Source organism: Patagioenas fasciata, chromosome 5 (genome assembly GCF_037038585.1).
Source record: "Patagioenas fasciata isolate bPatFas1 chromosome 5, bPatFas1.hap1, whole genome shotgun sequence".
In the NCBI taxonomy this organism is placed as follows: domain Eukaryota; kingdom Metazoa; phylum Chordata; class Aves; order Columbiformes; family Columbidae; genus Patagioenas; species Patagioenas fasciata.
Window position 1 is genome coordinate 62,645,621 of NC_092524.1, and position 19,234 is coordinate 62,664,854.

General features: G+C 47.9%; 1 protein-coding gene across 1 annotated transcript in view; it reads right to left on the reverse strand.

Annotated features, from left to right (window-relative positions):
• JAG2 (jagged canonical Notch ligand 2) overlaps positions 1–6,943 on the reverse strand; it is a 72,171-nt gene extending 65,228 nt beyond the window's left edge. Inside the window, exons 1-2 of the mRNA XM_065838752.2 lie at positions 6,596–6,943; positions 6,011–6,334 (exon numbers count right to left, since the gene is read on the reverse strand). Coding sequence (XP_065694824.1) covers positions 6,011–6,334; positions 6,596–6,928 — 657 coding nt within the window. The 5' untranslated portion in view covers positions 6,929–6,943. The remainder of the gene's footprint in view (positions 1–6,010; positions 6,335–6,595) is intronic.
• Between the last annotated feature and the right edge of the window lie 12,291 nt (positions 6,944–19,234).

Sequence of the window (19,234 nt, forward strand, 5' to 3'; positions counted from 1 at the left end):
AAAGACAATTCCCTGATCTACTGGGAAACACAGATCCACAATATACCTGTCTGGAACTGCAACAGGCAGGGAAAGGTTTTATGAGCACAAGGGCTAGAGGTGGTTTCTCAAAATAAAGCAACAGTTTGGCATGCCAGCCACCACAGCAGTCCTGGGGTCTGCTGACAAGGCAGTGGGGCAGAGTCCGTGAGCAAGCACCAAGTTTGGGGCCTGGGGTGTGTCAGGGAGAGCGGTCAGGTATCAAAAAGTAAGCTTCGTGCTACCAGCAGAGCCTTCCACCTGGGGAAGAAGAAGTTAAGCTGCAGGCAAATAAGACATTAAACATCTACATAGTTAATCTATGGCTATCAACTACATGTTCGGGGTGGTTGTTTTTTCCATGCTGACTTCCTCTGCTAAGGAAGTGTGATCTGTGTGCATTATAACCCATCACTACACCAGGTGAATCTTACATTTTGGTATAAGGTCTTGCTCTCAGTTATTATTCCCTGTCCTTGGCTCTTGCTTGGGACATGTGGACAAGCACAGGACCTATGGGGAGAGGCTGAGGGAGCTGGGCTTGTTTAGTCTGGAGAAGAGAGGCTTAGAGGTGAGCTCATCACCCTCTAGAACTACCTGAAGGGAAGTTATGGCCAGGTGGGGATTGGTCTCTTCTCCCAGGCAGTCAGCAATAGGACAAGGGGGCATGGGCTTCAACTCTGCCAGGGGAAATTTAGGCTGGATATTAGAAAGAAATTCTTTACGGAGAGAGTGGTCAGGCATTGGAATGGCTGCCCAGGGAGGTGCTGGACTCACCATCCCTGGAGGTTTTTAAACTGACACTGGACATGGCCCTTAGTGCCACGATCTGGTCAATGGACTGGAATTGAACCAAGGGTTGGACTTGATGATCTCTGAGGTGTTTTCCAACCCAGTCGATTCTGTTGTATGCACTGATTTATTTTAAAGGGAGTTTCAGTGGAGCAAAGAACAATCATTTAGAGGTGAAGCTTCCTCCGTACCACTTGAGGATGCTTCATTTGTGAAATTCTGATTTTTTTCATTAGAAAAGTATACATACTGTTCCTCAGGTACAACTGTGTACAAATACCTTTTTCAGTGCTAAATGGCTTAACTTTAAGCATATCTGTCACAGTGGATTTTCATTCAAGCTGACAGGATGCATATTTTCTCTTTTGGGGAGCACAAAGTAATCTAATCCAGGATGTTTTCATTACAGTGCCTCAAGATCCTGATCAGAGTAGCAATGGCTAACAGCAGACCAACTGTAGACCTACCAGCCACACAAAAATAGACAAGAACATATCCTACAGTGAGGCTACCTAGTTCCCTATAGGCACCAAGGATCTCAGATGATGTGCTTCAAGGTCAAATGCCTTCCAGGGCCTGATCACCTTCATAATATACAGGTTTTTTCAAATTAAAAGGATTGAAAGAGCTTAATGCATAGTCCTAAACTGAAGTAGACAACATCTGAAAGAGCCAAAGAGAACAATGTACCCATTAAGTAATAAAAGCTATAAGGTCAAGTATTCCAGCTCAGGTTTTGGCAGGGGAGGGGCTGCTTTCTAAGAAATTCAACATCTATTGCTGCAGCCAAGTCATCCTCTCAACAGCTTTACATATTTTATGGTTTGCGCTCCTGTGTATGTTTTAGATCAAGACTGAACCCTTCCAGGCATTTGGATGAAACTCACATATGGACTGCACGTGGATGAAACTCACACAGAGCCTGGATACTAAGTTTATATACTTCCACATATTTTTATCTACCTGCAAGGTAACAGTACTTCGGAAGTTTAGAAAGGGGTACCACAATCGCACTCTAAATAGGAAAAATGTAAGATCAGTGCTTGAAAATGAATAAAATCAGATGCCCGCATTCTAGTGCGGAAGGCGCCCTTTACCCAATCAAGCTGTGAGGGCTGCCTGAACCTCTCCTACCCCTTCTTCAGAAAGGCACACAGAGCCCAGGTCAGCACCAAGGAAAAAGTGAAATTTCTGGTTTCTGCTACTTATCTCCAAGGCCTTGAACTCTGAAGTTCACCTATATTGTCCTCATAAGTGCACTGAACCCTCAGTCGCACTAGAATCATAAGAACAGAGGGGCTGAGGGGAGATAATGATGCATGCTATAACACAGGATTTCAACATCCACGACTAGTCAGAACAATTCCTCTATATGACTAATTAACTGAAGTAATGGATGCCATACTTGTATTTATGGTGCAGGAAGAAGCTGCGAATTCCCTGAGGGAAGGAACAGGGTGGAGGGAAAACCACACACGCACAACTCCATTTCATGCCACCTTGCAAAGGAGTACGAAAAACATTTCCACACAACACATCCAGCAGAACTCCTGCAACTTTAAAACCTCTTCTTCAGAAGCAGCTTTCAAAGTAATCCCTCTTTTATTGGGCCCAAATCTAAAATTCTGCCAATAACCTGTTATTGATAAATATTGCTGTGCAAGGTACTTCCAAAGCTTCAGTGTCTGAATTAACAGCTTTCTGCTAGGAAGAAAAAACCCAACAACAAACCAAACACGTTCAACTCTAATGAACCTGAACTGTATAAGTGATGAGAATTAACTCTTCAAAGCTACTTGAATTCTTTTTTTTTTTGTTTCAAAGTCGCACACATTTTAATTGCATCATTTGTTAACAATCTCAAATGGGCATTAAACTTCAAGTTTTACAGCAGGAGGCAAAGAAAAGAAATGTGAAGTAGGTGGGTGAAGAAGACAGCTGTATTGTTCTAGCTGTTCCTCGGTCTCTCCCACTGCCAGATTTCTGTGGATGATATATCCCAAGGTAGCAATTTTAAGAACTTTTTGGCAATGCCCCAAGCTCCTCTTCCAAATCAGAGATCAGACTAATGACATGAAAAAACAGACAGGAAATACGAATAAACTGGATAACTGACACTGTATCAAACAGTGGAAGCCACTGAACTCTAGTACTGCAGTTTTACAGAAGACACACTTGTCCAAATTTTAGAGTAAAATTTTACCATGTAAAATTAAAAAAAAAAGAAAAAAAAAAATCAGTATAGCAAAGCCAAGGCCAAAAAACCCCACCTTTCAAGATACTACTTGCCTTACAGCTACTGTTAACTTAAGACACTGCAATATCAAACAGACATCAAGAAAACCTCCCTCGAGCAATTTAAACATTAATGCATTAGTCTCCTTAAGTGAGGGCGTTATTCAGATGAGGTTCAGTAAGAAGCCCACATATATCAATGCTGGCTTTCATTAGGGATGGATTTCTCAGCCTTAAAAATCCAATCCAGAACTACTGAAGTAACTCCTTTGCTCACTACCAGCACCAGGGCAAATGTGTTTAATAAGCGAAGGACATACTTTCTGATTCTCTTTAGTCCCATCCCAGCATATTAAATAAAGGAATGTTGATTTCATTACTTTTACATAGCAAAAGAAAAAGACTATGACTATTGTTTCTTGTTTGCAAACTTGAGTAGGGAGAGAATATTACTTGAAAATAATTTTGAAATTACTGCAGGGAGTTGAAACTTAACCCAGGAACTGAGTCTCCTTCAAAAAACCCTTGCACAAAACTAGCATTACAATTAAGCCTCTCCTTCCAGAATCTGTACAGCTTATGTACAGTTGTGACAAAGATGCCGTGTTCCCCACGAACAGACTGAACATCCAGAGTTCAAAATGCTATTATAACATACAGGAGAGACTCCTTTCCATGAGCGCATCCACGGACTGCAATACAGGGACTGTTTTTAAAAGTACAACTACCCCACAGCTTATTTTTAGAATCAAAGGTGGGCAGGGAGAGTATTCAGTAAACCTTCCGAAAATCAGCCAGCCACCCACTGAACTGCAGTGGTACCATTTAAATAAATTACAGGCTGCTTTGCAACAGCTGCAAAAAATCACTGCAAAGACAGACCAAAGACTTCCAACCCTTTAAAATGCTGGAGGCAATGATACAAGAAACAAGAGCAGACGGGGCATTGTATGCTAGAGACGCTGTGGTAATTTACCTACAAGAGGTAGGTCAAACAGGCCTTTTTTTAGGACTTGATGAGCATAGAACAACAATATCCGGCAGCTGCAAGGTAGGAATGTGCTTATTCCAACAGAGAAAAACCAAAGAAGGCTGGGCTTAGGGACCTGCATTGCAAGGATTATCAAACTCTCCTCTTGTTTCAAGTAGCAATACCAGAAACTGGCAAAATACAAATGTGAGTCAAATTAACCTTTACTTCCTCATGCAGATAACATATGAAGTTTGAGGTGCTAATGTTACTGAAATCTCTTACTGAAGAGCTTATTATTTCATAAAGCCTGTATTAAACGGTCAATGAAAAGGAGAAAGAAGCTTAATTTTCCCTTTGATCTTTTAACTTAAGAGCAGAGTTCTAAATATCCTGTTTTTATAGTATTGGATGTACCTCTTAATAGGAACCTTCCTGTGTCCAACAGGTCATAGGATCAACAAAAGCAATCAAAATACCCCAAGTTGGCAAACAGAACCTAAGTGCCTCTGTGCAGAGAAATTTACCATTGTACTATTTTTTTATTTTAGCCATCTAACTCCAGCAAAACCCCCACCTCCAAATAGCATTCAGTTCTTAATTTGAGGTACGGGTGCATCAGGTTGGAGCTCAGAAAGTTAAAGAGATTTACACGGTCTAGAAACACAAACGAGCAATTTTGTTCGTGACCATTCCTAGGAGCAGTTTTCCAGCAACAAAGCTACATCTCCCAAGAGGTCAGTTAGTCACCAGGTGCCAAATACGACCCACAGGTACCGGGGCTCCCGATCCCCATCTCGGGCATTGCACCATCCCCATTCCTCAGCGCCTCATGACTTGCCGCTTCCACCCCGTGCCCCACTTGGAAGAGCCCGGAGCAACAGCTGCGAAACTCCCGGCAGGATCCTACCTGCCCGCTGCCGGGCAGCCAGCCCGGCCGGCCCTCCCGCCCACCGCTCCCGGACCGGCCCCGCTCCGCACCCGGCGCACCCGAGGGGCACACGGAGCGCCCCATCCTCCGAGGACGAGCGCAGCCCCTGCGGGTGCGCCCCGCGGGCAGGCGGCGCACAGGGAGGTGGGGGCTGGATTAGGGAGCGGGTCAGACACCCCCGAGATCCCGCGGGGAGGGACGGGTAGAGGGGCTCGCACGCCCACGGCTCCCGCCGGCACAGAGGTAGGGGTTCTTTTTCGGACAGGATCAGAGCAACGCTCCGCTTCGGGCGTTCCCCCCGATTACTGCGCCTGGAGGGGAGCAGCCCCAGCCGCCCTTGGCCCCTCGGGGGACGCGAACCCGCGCCCACCCCCGCGCAGGTGCGGGGCCCCGCTGCGCTCGGGAGGCCCCTCCCGCCCACCGGCGGCGCCTCCCGCCCCGCAGCCCCCGCGCGCCGCCGAGCGGCCCCGCCCGCGCCCCAGGAGGGGCGGTAGCTCGCGCCCTTCGCGAGCCGCGGCACGCGCCCCGCGCCGCGCCCCCACCTGCGCCGCGCGCCCGCCCGGCGGCGCCCCCTGCCGGGGACAGCCCCGCGATGCGCGGAGCCGGGGAGGGGGCGCTCCGCGGCCCCGGGGTGCGCTGCTGCCGTCGGGCTGCGGGTGTCGGGTGGGTCTTTACAGCCTTATCGTTAATTTCTTACGTTTTCGCGCACAAGCCGCAGAGAGCCGCACCTGCAGCCTCTACGGGAGCCCCTCACGCGGTCCGCCCGCAGCCGCTCCCCGGCGCCGGCACCCCCGGGCGCTCCTCACCAGCAAACCCCTGCGAGGCTGTCGCGGCCCCCACGCCCCTCGGTGGGGCGAGGGCTGGGCACAGCCCCCGCATCCCCCTCCACCACCCATGCCCCGCAGCTCCGAGAGGCGACCGGCCCCGCCCGGGCCGCGCACCGGCAGCTCGCCCGGCTTTCTAACGGAGGAACGGGCAGCTGCTGCAGAACCGACCGGGGCGGCGAGCGGGGGGCAACAAAAAAAAAAATAGGGGCGATAACAAAAACGCGATCATCAACCTACCGGCCATGCAAACTGAAAGGGAATAACAATCCTGCCCGTCTCGGGGGTTCTGCCTTGATGGGAGTATCTGTTGTTGTTCAAATAGAAAATATTTCCACCGAGAACGGGGGTAGATCCGAATCCGTAGTTGCAGGGTCCGACCGGAGTGATCTTGGCCTGATATTCCTTGAGGCAGACTTTCACGTAAGTGTCGCACTCGTCCCGGGTACAGTCCTGGTTCTGGGGGCTTTTCATGCCATCACAGCATTCCCCATTGAACAACTCGCCGTTTACATTCCGCACCGAGTTAAGCTGCAGCTCGAAATAGCCCGTGGACCGGGACACCTAAAAATAAAAATCAAGGGGGAGACAGCCTCGTTACTACCGCGGCCAGGGGCAGCGCCGGGAGCGCGGGGCTACGGCGAGGCGCTCCGCGGTTCTCCCCGCTCCAACTTTCGCGGGCTGCGGGTTTAACCCCACCGCGCCGGCATATATATATAAAATGTATATAAGATATGCGCAAGGTGGAAGCGCAGCGGGAGGAGGGAGCCGCGCCGCCAGCAGCAGCGCCCCGCAGCCGGGAGCGGAACCCCCGCGCCCCCCTACCTGCACGCAGGAGGCGAGGAGCAGCGCCAGGCCGAGCGCGGCGGCGCGGGGGGCCCGGCTCCGCCGGCCGGCGCCCCGCATGCCTGCTGCTCCGCGCGGCCGCCTCAGAGGAGCCCGCCGAGCCCACCGGCCACGGACCGGCGGCCGCTCGCGGCATGGGCGGCGGGGGAGCCGCCCGCAGCGCGCCGGGGGGCGCAGGGCATGAGCTGCCGGCGGGGCCGCCTGGAGCGCTCCGCCGCCGCTCCCCTCCCGCGGGCTCCGCTCGCCCTCTGTGCGCCTCGGCTCCGCGGACACCCAACAAGTAGGTGCCGGAGTGACAGCTTCATTACCCATTCGCCGCTGCTGCCGCCGCCTTCATATTAATGAGGGGGACGGCCCGGCCCCGCGGCCGGCGGGTGGGGCCAGCGCCGCTCCCGCCGCGGCTCTTAAAGGGCGGCGGGCGGCGATCCCTATCCTGCCTTGCCGCGCCGGTAGCGGGGGTCTTGCCAGCCTCAGGTGGTGCGGGATGAGGGAGCGAGGCTGGAGGAGCACGAGTGGGCTACGTCCACTCACGCGGGGTGGGAGCGCCCGCAACCGCGGAGGAGCACTTGAGATGTGTGCGCCCACCCTCGCGTGTAAGTGAATGAGGGCGGGTGTGTATGTGCTGCCACGGAGAACTGCACAGGGTGCATGCACACACAGTGCTGGAGAAACACGCGTGGGATATATGCACCCACGGCTGTGGAGGAGTGTGCAGGGTGGATGCATCCCTGGCCATAGAGGAGCATATGGGGTATTTGCATCCATGCTAATGTAGAGCTACACAGGGTGTGTGCCCATGCAGGTGTGGAAGAGCACGTGTTGCAAGCACACACACAGTCAGGGAAAAGTGTTTGGGGTGGGACCACACCAGCAACGGAGGAGCACGCACCCACAGCTGTGGATGGGTGCACAGGGTGGGAGCATCTCCAGCTGTAGATGAGCACGTAGGGTGGAATTGCCCACAGCTGTGGAGGAGCACATGTGATGTATGCACTCAGTCATGGAGAATTGAACTGGTTGGGAGTGCCCACAGCCATGCAGGAGCACACATGGTGCACGCAAATATCTCTGTGGAGATGAGCATAGGGTGAAATCATCCACATCTGCGGAAGAGCATGCATGGTGCAGGTACCTGCAGCTGTGTGGGAGTGTATGGGGTCAGTTCACCTGTGGCTGTAGAGAAACACAAAGTAGGAGCACCCACAGCCCCAGAGGAGTGTGTGGGGTGCATGTGCCAACAGCTGTGGAGGAGTACATGGGATGCATGCACCCACAGTCATGTAAAAGCACAAAGGGTGCATGCACCCACAGCCATGTAGAAGTTCACAGGATGGCTCACTGAGTTCTCTCAGTGACGTGCAGTACACGAACCAGATGGCCAAGTGGTGGGATCATGTCCTCCTCCAGTGGTGGATCAAGCAACTCTGAGAGTCACTGAGCAGAGATTTGTCCTTTAGTTTAAGCACCCTGTGATTTTGATCCCTGCTGACAACTATGAAAGCTATACATCCAGACAACTGCATGCTATGGATACGCTATCAAAGCCCAGATCTGCATTTAGGACTTAAGTTTTCCTTCTGTTTCTCTCCCTCCCCCTCCACTCCCCATTTTAACTCTTTAGTACTGATCATCCACTGGACTGGACAACTGAAGAACAAACAGCTCAGGAATCAAAGGGCTGTCATGTTCCCCTGTGTGGAAAACCCTTCACAGAGCCTCCCCCTGCCTTTTCAGCGCCCCGGCTGCCTCCCATCCCTCCAGCAGCCAGCCGGCACGCTGCTCCTCTGCTATTCATGGCCAGCGTGCAGCTGCAGCTACTCTCCTAGGCTGACACAGCAGCAGCTGCTATATGTGTGCCAGCTGGCTAGCTGCTCTCCAAAATCCTCTTGTCCGCCCCACTCCCCTTGCTTTCCTGCTTCCCCACCTACAGACCTGCTTCTCCTTCCCCACCCACATATCCCACTCACCACAATCTGCTCTGTTTTCCTACCTCCCCCTTGTCCTGAGCCTACCCCTCTGCTGTCCTGATTCACCTCGCTTGCTCTCCAGGAAGCATCCCCTACTTTCCCTCTCATCCCTCCTGAGCTCAAACAGGAGCTCTCTGAAGTGGAGCAGTGAATATTGATTTCAATTATTTTACGTGTCCTCTCTTTTAAACTGTGCCTTCCAACATAAATGCATTCAAGCATTTTTTTTTTGGTAAGGTAACCTCTGGTATAACCACTTTTAGAAGGCGACAAAGGGAAAGCAGGGGAAAGCGAGGGATGGCCACTACCTCAGTTTAATGTGTTATTTTAAAGTTTTGCTAATTTTGCTTCCAAATGGACAGGCAAATGCTCTTTAGTTTTTAATTACTTTTTCTGATGGCTGAAGGGAAGGAGTTTCGTAGACTTGCTTTCTGCCTAATGATTACTTTGTGGTGGATGGCAGCCAAAATATTTTGCAAGACAGGTATTTTGTTTGCATATATCATCATAAACAAACATAAAACCTCATAATCTACCTTCAGCATTATGTGGTCAGTATGCCTGTGGAGGAAGACATGTATTTTTATCACCAAGCTAAGCAAATGTAATACAGAAGAAAGATGATCCAGTAGTTACAGCATATGCTCAGTCTCTACAGAGCCAAGCTCGGTTACCTGCTGTATCACAGAATTTCTTTGTTACCTGGAGCACGCTGCATGCTCTTTTCATGCTTTGGTTTTGCCTTTGTAAATATTCTACAGTACTCAAAAAGTCTGGTGCCATTTTAAAATGCCTTTTCTTGCTGCAACCTGACTTCACAGGAGCAGAGAGGGGAGGTGCAGCTATTTCCAGGCATTCTCTCTGCTCAGGGAAATTTTCATTTTATTCTTCTTGGTACTGCAGCCCCGTTTTCAGCCTGAACTCCTTAGTTCTCTTGCTGTGGTTCTTATTTCTCAAGTGCCGTGGACTTTGATTCTATTCTTGAGGTATGTAAAGTTGTTTCATTATAGCTATGCACAGGTATTGATGGTTTTCAGGAAATGCAGCAGAAGCATTTCTTAACAGATTAACTCTGAGATTTTAAACAAACCTGGTGGTCAGATCTGGAGATGAATGCTGAGTGAGGGTAAGAGAAGCTGTTCCTTGCAGGTTGGACAGCCTGCATTGCACTGTCCCTGTGGGACTGCCCATGAAGGGGGACAGTCCAGCCTCCCGTGTAGCCCCTGCCTTCCCATGGGGGCTGCCTCCCGCTGGCATTTTGGAGGAGATGAGGTTAGGTAAGATGAAAAGCAAAAGGTCATCTGCAACCCTTGGGGTGCCTTGGATACTTCCAACAGGCCACCAAACTCTGCTGCATCCTGGGGTGCGGTGGCAGGATTTGCTCCTTTCTTGCTCTAGTGTTCTCCCACCCAGGGCAGCTCACGGGACCAGGCTTCCCCTGCTCTGAGCAAGCACGCTGGAGGTGGCGGGCTCCGTAACTCATTCCCAATCAGCTGCACTCTCCAAGGCCTGCTCAGTGCCCTGGCTGCCAAGTGTAACGTGTCTCCTCTTACAGGCACACCTGCTGTCACCCAGCCTGCTGTCACCCAACCCACCGCCCTTCCTGGCCGTCCTGCATCTGGCTGCATCTTCCCTGGTGTGTGAGGCCGGGACCTTTCCTTCCCCGCTGTAGGGTCATCGTCCCCTTGCCTTCCCCAGAGAAAGGGTCCCTGTGCTTTTGCCTTCAGTTGTGGGGCTCTCCATGCAGGCCCGTGCAGGCAGACACCTGCCTGCTGCTCAGAGGAAGTCAGTATGAATTCCTCTATGCCCAGCACGAGCTTTGAGCTGCTCTTCTTTCGTTCCATCCACGACAAAACAAGGGCTGTCAAGATCCGGATTAAAAAAACCCCATAAATATCCTCCCGTTGCTGCTCCTTCACTTCCTCCTGTTGCTCCTTCTCCTTTCTCCAGCAACCCCTGCTGAGGGTAGCGAGTGGGAATGGGGGCCGTGCATGAGAAGGGGGTGGAAATGGGGCTGAGGAAACTCGTGCCTGACTTCAGCCGGGGTTTGAGCTTGCAGTCAGCAGCTACTCATCCCGCACAAGGGACGCGACTGGAGAACATCGGTCCCTCTGGCAGGGGAGGGACATGCTCACCGCCTGTCGGGCAGGGTGGAGTGCCGGCATCCCACACCTCCTTGTTCCCAGCCCTCTGGGCCAGGAGTTTTTGCTCTTGTGCTCTGGCTGCACGCTTGAGCTAAGTTTATGCCTATATGCAAATCCTTTGCAAGTATGCTCATTAAATAATTTGCCTAAAGTATCCCTGGAGGATCATAGCAGCTAGGAAGGGGCACGGTTTATCCCCTGCCTTAGAGACAGCAGAGGTATAGGGGTATCATTTATCAGTATGTGTGTGGATATGGACATATATCTCATTTACCCAGGCCAGAATGCGTCCGCTTGGGAAAGTTAAAGGCAAGAAGATCATTTTGGATGTTGTCCATCTGAAACTTGGCAGGATAGGAGTTAACCCTCCCTTTCTGGCCAGAAAGGCTACAGCTGCCTGTCCTGAGAGCAAGGCATTGCAGGACAGAACCAGCTGTGAAGAATTAATTTCTCTCCTTCCTCCTCCATGAGAAACCTTGTGGGCCAGGGCTAACAGTGTGAATGGAGAAGACTGCTCAGGAAGAGAGCTAGAGGGTAACCAGAGGAGAAGGAATTTTTTTCTCTTTCTTTTTTTTGTGGAACTTGGCTGGAGTAAGGTATTTTGAGCTTTGCTGTGGGCTTGGCAGGGTAAAGACATGTCTTCTCCCTTGACTTTGACTGAAGAGCCCTGTTGGATTTGTATGGCTCATGTAATGTCTTTAACGAGTGTATACATGCATACACATGCTCTTCATGGAAGCAAAGCAGACTTGAACTGCAAGGATGTTGTTTTAAAATATCTTCCAGTAAAAGGCCTGGGAGTGGTTTCTCTTAGTTCAGGATTGAGCTGCTAATACAGCCCAAGAGAAGACCAGGTGGAGAAGGCATAAGGTAGTGCTTATATCCGTCTTCCTTCCTGACTACTATGGTGAAAGTGAAGTTGCACTTGATGGAAGTCGTGCCAGGAAAGGAGATGAGATCTTGGCACCACCCTTTGCTATTTCAGTGGTTGCCCAGCTCTGAGTTGGTGCTGGCCTCTGCGGGCTTTAGAGCAGAAAGATGGTGGTTTCCTATTGTTTCAACTTTACTGCTTTCTGCTTTTGGGGTCTGGTCTTCTGCCAGCAGAAGCATGTGCTGAGTCTGGCCTGAGAAGTCAGTTGGTCTCAGCTTGGTACTAAAGGCCAGCAACATGAACAAGATGAAGGAGACCTACTGAAGACAGACTTTGAGAGTTCTTCCCAGCTATTACCTCCTATGTATCAAAGCCCTGCCTAAAATGTTGGCACCTGGGATGAGGGTGGAGGTGTTAACTGGTCACTTGTGGGGGAAAAAAATTAGAAAACCAGCTCAGCTGATCTGATTTCCGAGACTGGATCTGAGACCCTAAAGAGTGAAGTTCATGCTCTCCTAGTGGCTTATCTTCTTGCTGGATTTTCAGAAGACAACCCATCTCAAAACAGACTGAACCATCCTGTATTTGTTATCCACAACTGGCTTTTCCTCTTCAGGTTTGTTGCAGTCATCCTCAAAGACACCTCTACCTATTACTTTCCTTGTACATGAATCACAGAAAATAAGATCAGAAAGGATATCCATAGATGATCTAGTTTATTGCATTCCACGAGGAAGGACAGTGCATGCTTCTTGCATAACAGATGGGTATCCAACCTCTTCTTAAAAGCATCCCCAAATAGAAATTTCTTAGCTGTGATAACCTATTCTAGTGGTTAACCTTCAGAGGATGTATGCTACTGCATTGCTGCACTCTGATCCTGCTTTTTGACCTGTTTGTAATGGATGTGGAGCACAGCACATTCCCTTCCTCTCTGCTCCTACCCTTTATGTATTTGAAGAATACTGTTGTGCCTCCTTCTGATGTCTCCTCTTACAGGGGAGGGGGGGCTGGAAAATCAGGTATTGTATGGTCATAGCCCATATTTCATAGACCCTTGATCATTCCTGGGATCCTACTATAGTCTCTCTGCCCTTGGTCCTTAATTTTCTTAAAATCCAATGCCCCAAATTGCACACAGAATTCCAGTGAGATCTTAGCAGCACTGGATGATGCGAGAGGAATGCATCACAGACCAGGCGGAAGTCACTTCTGGTTATGTGTACAAGCCTGATGCTTGCTTTAATATTATTCCCCCTCCCTATTCCCTTCTGTTTTGTTCTTGCAACAGTATGATGTTGTTGGTTTGCCGTCCACTGAACAGCTTTTTAGCCTTGGAGCTTTAGAACATGTTTTCTAGTTATGAAAATGCCATGCAAGTGTCCAAATCCCTAATAAAGGATAGGGTTTATTGAATCTACTAGTTCTTGCATACCCTGCTGCCCCAGTGATAGGAAAAACATCTGGGTGATTTAACAAATCCGTGTTAGCCATTACTTGCTTCCTTGTTGTTTTCCAGGTGTTTCTATAATTGTTCCAATTCTCTCTGGGAATCCAAATAAGGTTGCCTTTTGCTTTATTCTTCAGCTCCTCCCTTTTCCAAAACGCTGTTATGTCCCTTCTCCAGTCTTTGGACAACTTGCTGGTTTTCTGTGGGGTCCTAGAAAGCTGTTAACAGCTGTAAGATTGCTCAACAAGCAGTCTAAGCATATAATATTTAATCTAGGTAAGTATTCTTCTCTTATTCTTTTTTCTTTCTAAACTGAGGCCTTTCTCTGTCACCTATGGCACTAATCATGTTAACTTTTGGTGTGAGTGGTCTTTTTACTGAAAGCTGAAGTGAAAAAGCTAAATACTTCCACTGTCTTCACATCATGCATTGCTGGCTTTCCTTGCATGTCTGGTAGTTCTTTCATGGCTATCATGTATGATGTATTTATGTTTTCTTGATGTGCTGTTGGTCCTATTGGTTGCATTTGTTTTTGCATCTTGACTTTTCTGGTTTGGTCTCTACATTTTCAGCTTATGCATTTACATTCACATGCAAGTGAATCTAACTTCTGTTTTCTGAATGCATCATTTCTTGCATTAGAGGTCAATGAACTGCTCATGATTTAAGCAGATCATCTGTCTTTTACAATAGTTGCTTTCCCTTCTCCGCTGGCATTATTTGAACTGATGCCCCTACCATTGTTTTTTTAAGGTGCTGTAAACTTTTCCTGAATTCTTTTTTCTCTGAGACTTGTTTCTCATGATTATCAGTTCTATGAGGTTTTTGAAATACGGTTTCTGGAAGTCCATTGTATTTATTTTGCTGTTCTCCTTCCTTCCTTTCCTATGACTCGTGAACTGTGTTGTTCATGGTCATTCTCACCCAAGCTGCATTCCTCTTGCATGTTATAAGCGATTCCTTCTCTTTGGTTAGAGTCAAATTTGGTTCTCATTTTGATTGTGTATCAAGGTTTTAATCTCTTATTTATTCCCTATGCTGTTTGCATTATTTAATTGGGTGATCCATTATCCTCTTCAGCACCCCTTCAATTATTTTCTTATGAGTAACGGTATTTCCCCTAGTTTATAACACCTCTGCCCCAGTACTTGATGCTTTTATTTACCTGTTCACTTTTGAAACTAATCCTTGCAGATCCCAGTTGCATTAATTCAGCAGATCAGGGCACAGAGATGCTCTTTCTGCCTTGTGAGTTGAATGCTAATTTTGATCACCAGTTCTTTTTCTTGGAACATCCATCCAGGCTCAAGCAAGTCAAAACCTTCCTGGTGATGCCACCTGCACAGCCATGCATTCATTTCCAGGAAAAGAGTTATAAGCAGCTGATGCCACTCATGACCAAAATAGCTAGTGCTTTATTCCTGGAAGGAATTTTCCCTTCCTCCTTTCATGTATGAACTGTTCTGGTCAATGCTAAGGAAACCTGCTCTGGATATGTTGATTCTAGCATTCATAGAGAAATTATCCAAAATGCAGTTGGAAGTTTATCTAATTGAAACCCAGTCTAGATTCAGACTAAGCCATTGACATCTTGGATAATCTGCTGTCAGAAGAGGGAGGCCGATGTCCTGCTCCTGTGTCTGGACCACTCGGCAGAGCAGGAGCTATTGTTGACCAGGAGGTGCTGTTGTCCTGCTAAGAGGAGGCAGCAGAACTCAGGAAAATGCAATAAAATATTCATGTCTGTAAAAAGGACATATTCAATGGGTAGGGAGGAAAGCAGACATCTATCTATGCTATGAATTGTTAAGGTGCAACATATTGAGATATCAGATATATGTATATAGATATAATGGCACGTTTCTCTTCATACAAAGAAATTCTTTTTACATTAGCCATGTGATTGGCCTTGACCAGCTCACAGCTTGTTGAATTTAAATGTGAGTATGGTGGAGAGTATGGTAGATGACAATGAAAAAATATGAGATATTTAAAGCTATTATTCCATCTTTTTTTGTCTGAAAGCATCCTACTCACCATCAGTGGAGTAGGGTTCATGCATTCCTCACTGATATCAGGCTCTTGCACAGAAGTATCCTCAGTTGATACTGTCCAGTATTTCTGATCACCTGGAAAACCTACCCAATGCTGAAGGAGGGGGGATTGCTTTTTATTAGAGCCCTCTGTAATGTAGGGACCACTGTTACACAAGGTGCTTGGATGTAAAGCGGTCAGGCCTAAGGAAATGGCACTACTGAACACTGGTGATGTCCCAGTGTGAGCTTCGTGCCAGCCCAGCCTCAGCACCAGAGATGCACAAGAGAAGGTCTTCCAGCAAAAAGGTCCAATAGTGCGTTTGTACAGTGACATCTGGTTTTGTTTTTTAAGATGGCCAATAATTACGACATTCCTATATATTTTTTCCAGTTACTAATGCATTTATTTGAATTGCTACTTGCTGCATAATTTGATCTGATGTGCATGTTCATGCAATCTTCCTTCTCCATCACTGGCACCTCCAGCCCCTTGCATTTTGATAAATAAAATCAAATCTCTTTCTAAAAAATTCTCTCTTTGAGCTTCTGTGTAGCTGAAGTTATCAGAAAAGTGATCATTCACATCAGAGCTCTTGAACTGTAATACTTGTGCCCCTGTCTCCATTAACACTCGGATCTCGGTCAGTGTTTGACTTTTCTTTCAACTGGTGCCTTCCAGCACTTTCCGTAAGAAGGTGACGTGCAGGAGCAGAGCTCTAGCTTGCAGAAGACAGCTCAATTCATTTGAGATAAGCGAGTCAGGGCCAGGACCAAGCCATCCATTGTGCAGGAGCAGAGTCACATTCACAATTCATCTGTTTATGCCCTGATTAACCATTCAAATAAAATTTTTATCACTCCTAGTTAAAAGCAGGCATGAGTGAGAGCTTCCTCTTCTGAACAAGAGAACTTGCTCCAAAACAGAATTCCTTCTTCCTGGAGCCAGGCAAAATAACCAAGAGGGGCAACAGATGATTAATCTGCCAGCATTCTCCATCAAAAACTGTAGCTAAAACAAGATTACTAAGAAGAAGAGTGCTATTAAAGGAGGAAACTGCTGCTGTAATTTTGTTAAGGAACATGAGATTATTTAAAAGCCTTTTTAAAAGTGTGTTTGTTCCAGGAGAGGAGGGGTGAGGGAGGATTTTAGAGGAAGGGAGAAGGGAGACACATTATTAGTCTTTCTTGCCTATAAAGATTCATGCTGTTTTCTTTGCCCTAGCCAGCAAGGGTAGCAACTTCAGGAGCCATTGTAAGTCATTCCTCTAGCCCTAATGAATAGGACACAACCTGCACTGTAGCTTTGCGGAGGCTGAAAACATGGAAAAGAAAATTTAAAAAGATTGTGGGGCGTAGAGGATTTTGTGCACTATACTGCACATAATTGCAGGTTAAGACTTTTTCCAGCCTGTGTTTACGTTCCTGATGATGATGATGATCCCCAGCGTATTCACACAGCAGCAGCTTCGCGTTGTTCAGTATTGCATTATAAACCCCCAAAGCCATGAATAAGCAAGACTCAAACCTGTGCCTCGTTTCACTCACCAACAACCAGTTTTGTACCTAAGCGCTCAGCAGCGATGAAGCAGGTAGTGAAACAGGCTGCCACCGCTTTCAACAGGCTCCACCGTATCTTGTTCACGGCGAATTACACAGCAAATAGATGTTAGTGCAGTGACCCCGTAGGAAGGAGCTCAGGGACATATGGGGCAGAATCCCAGAGCTGGGAGGAGTGGGGATTTGGGTGAGTCTGCTGGGTTGACCTGGTGCTGGCTATAGACCTTAGCCAGCGTCTGCTGCCGGATTTGGTCAACCCCTGGTTCTTCCGGGCCAGCACAGCCGTCCCTTTGGATCGAGGGCAGAGCCCTCGCCTGGAAACCTGGAGATCCCATTCTGCTTCCGAAAGTAGCTCCTTCACATACCAGCTGGGTGAATTGTAGGAATTATTGAGAGAGATAGAAAGAGGATTTATGCCCTGCAGACACAGATCGCTGGCCAGGAGTTACATGTCGCCAGTCCAAATGTGATTCTGCATGGAAAAAGCTGAGGGACCAAAGGGATCCATTAAACCAGATGCTTCAGTTGTACAAAAAGCATTTTGTGTACAGTGTCAACTCACAGTCAGAGCTGTGCATTTTGATCAGGCCTTTCAAGGTCAGACAGAAACTTCGTGGTGACCTGGTCTGACCTCAACTGGCTTTCAGACTTTTGCTCCATTTGCTGTTATTAACGGAGAGGTTCTGCAGCAGAGCTCCCCACGTTCGGTTCAGGAAGGGCCACTCGCTGGGCAGGATTTGGCCCCAGGGGCTGTGTAACAAACTGAGAAAACACCTGTGAGCAGCAGAGAAAAAGCTCTGAGACATGCCACAGGTTGTGTCTGTGCATTTATCCCAAAGAAATACTGCTCTGGAGTGGAGCTGATACCTGTTCCTTAACTGTGTGTAGAAGTTGCACTGCTATTGTAAATTAATGGTACACTTTAAATGCAGAGCTCCACTAAGCAGAATGTTATGAATCTTCAGCTTTGTAGTGTGGTGGGATACGGGCTCTGGGGGAACTGCAGCAGCTCAGGACTCCAAAAAAATAAATGTTACACAAAGGAGCTTGGAAGTTGAGAGAGTAATGAACAGTAATGAACAATTTTGAATTAAAACATTGAATTCGTGATGCAAAAGAAAATGTTCAGGATATGTCTTGTTTTTTATAGTTAATCCCTTCTAAATACTCAAGGGAAAAAAAAGAAGAAGAGAAGGAATGGAGATGTTGCTTTGTTTAAAAATAGCATCAGAGGTTCTACTAAACACATGAAGAAACCCCACAGTTTGTTGGACGCTGGGATCACTCACCTCGAACAGGCTCACCCTGCGTGGTGCAGTCCTGGAAGAGCCAAACATGAGTTTGCATTTTGACAATGTACATCTGGGATCTGGTAGCCTCTGAATTTGGTTTTAGCCTTCAAAGTGTGTGTCCAAAGCGTATATCGCACGCAAGCCGTGATGTATGTATGCAAGGAAACAGGGAATCAGACCTGCTGTTGCTTTAATGTGCAAACTGACCCCAGTCTGGAGATGGACTCCCCAGCTCCTGTGTCAGAACCACTGTATGTCTGGCACAGCCTCCCCTCAATACCGTGCCCTGTGAAACCTCCTTCCACAGCCCAGTAACTTGCCCAGGGCCTCTGAAACCCCGGATCCATCCAGCATGGACCAAAACACACGGAGCTGGCTGCACGCCCGAGCGCAGGGTTTTGTGGGTGTATTGTGTCCTTGCATACATTTCCAGGCAAAACATATTACACCTAGCTTCGGATGCCAAACTTTTCCAATTATGAGAGAACAGTAATTCACCAAGGAGTAAGTATTCCTTCAATTTCCTTTGCTTGGAAATGATACCGAGAATCTGTTCTGAATGGAGGCAGATGAAAAATGCTACATGTTAATGCATATTCTGAGTTAGCTGTCTTTGTTAAATTAGAATGAATGCTGCTCATTTCCCATCTGGTCCTCTTTGACATTACTTCCAGAATATATTCACAGCTCTTATTTGTACAGTACAAATGGCTGGCTGTAGTACCAACTTTACCTTTTATAGGCTGCTAAAATGTTGGTGCCAGATCGCAAAATAACATTCTACTTCTAGGAAGCATCTGTGGACATAACTTGCTCCAACAGCTTTCTTTTTTTCTTCCTCTTATTTTCTTTAAATGTAACGGTATATGTGAAGTGAGTTTGTTGTCAAACCAAGTGAAACTTGACGGTTTGACAGCCCTGGAGCCTGCAATCTTCCTTGCGCAGCGGGGACGCAGCAGGCAGATCAAGAAATGTGCTATCAGCCTTCTCATCTCTCCTGCACAGCCTTTCCTGAGGGCTGAAAGAGCAGATATTTCTCCATCTGCAGCTGCTCGTTGGTGCCTTTGCTGGCTGCTGTGCCAGGGGATTTTGTGCTCTGGATCACTTTGTGCTCCGGGTTGCTCTGAAGAATACCAATGGAACAGAAACTGAACAGCTCTCAGCCAGTGCCGAATTTGGTGCTGCCGACCTGAGCTGCTTTTCTGATTATTCCTAAATCTTCCCATCTGTGAGTGTTTGTTACTGATGGTTTCCTTAGCAGGCTCCCATTTGAGCAACCTCTGCCCCTGCCCTCTGATGCG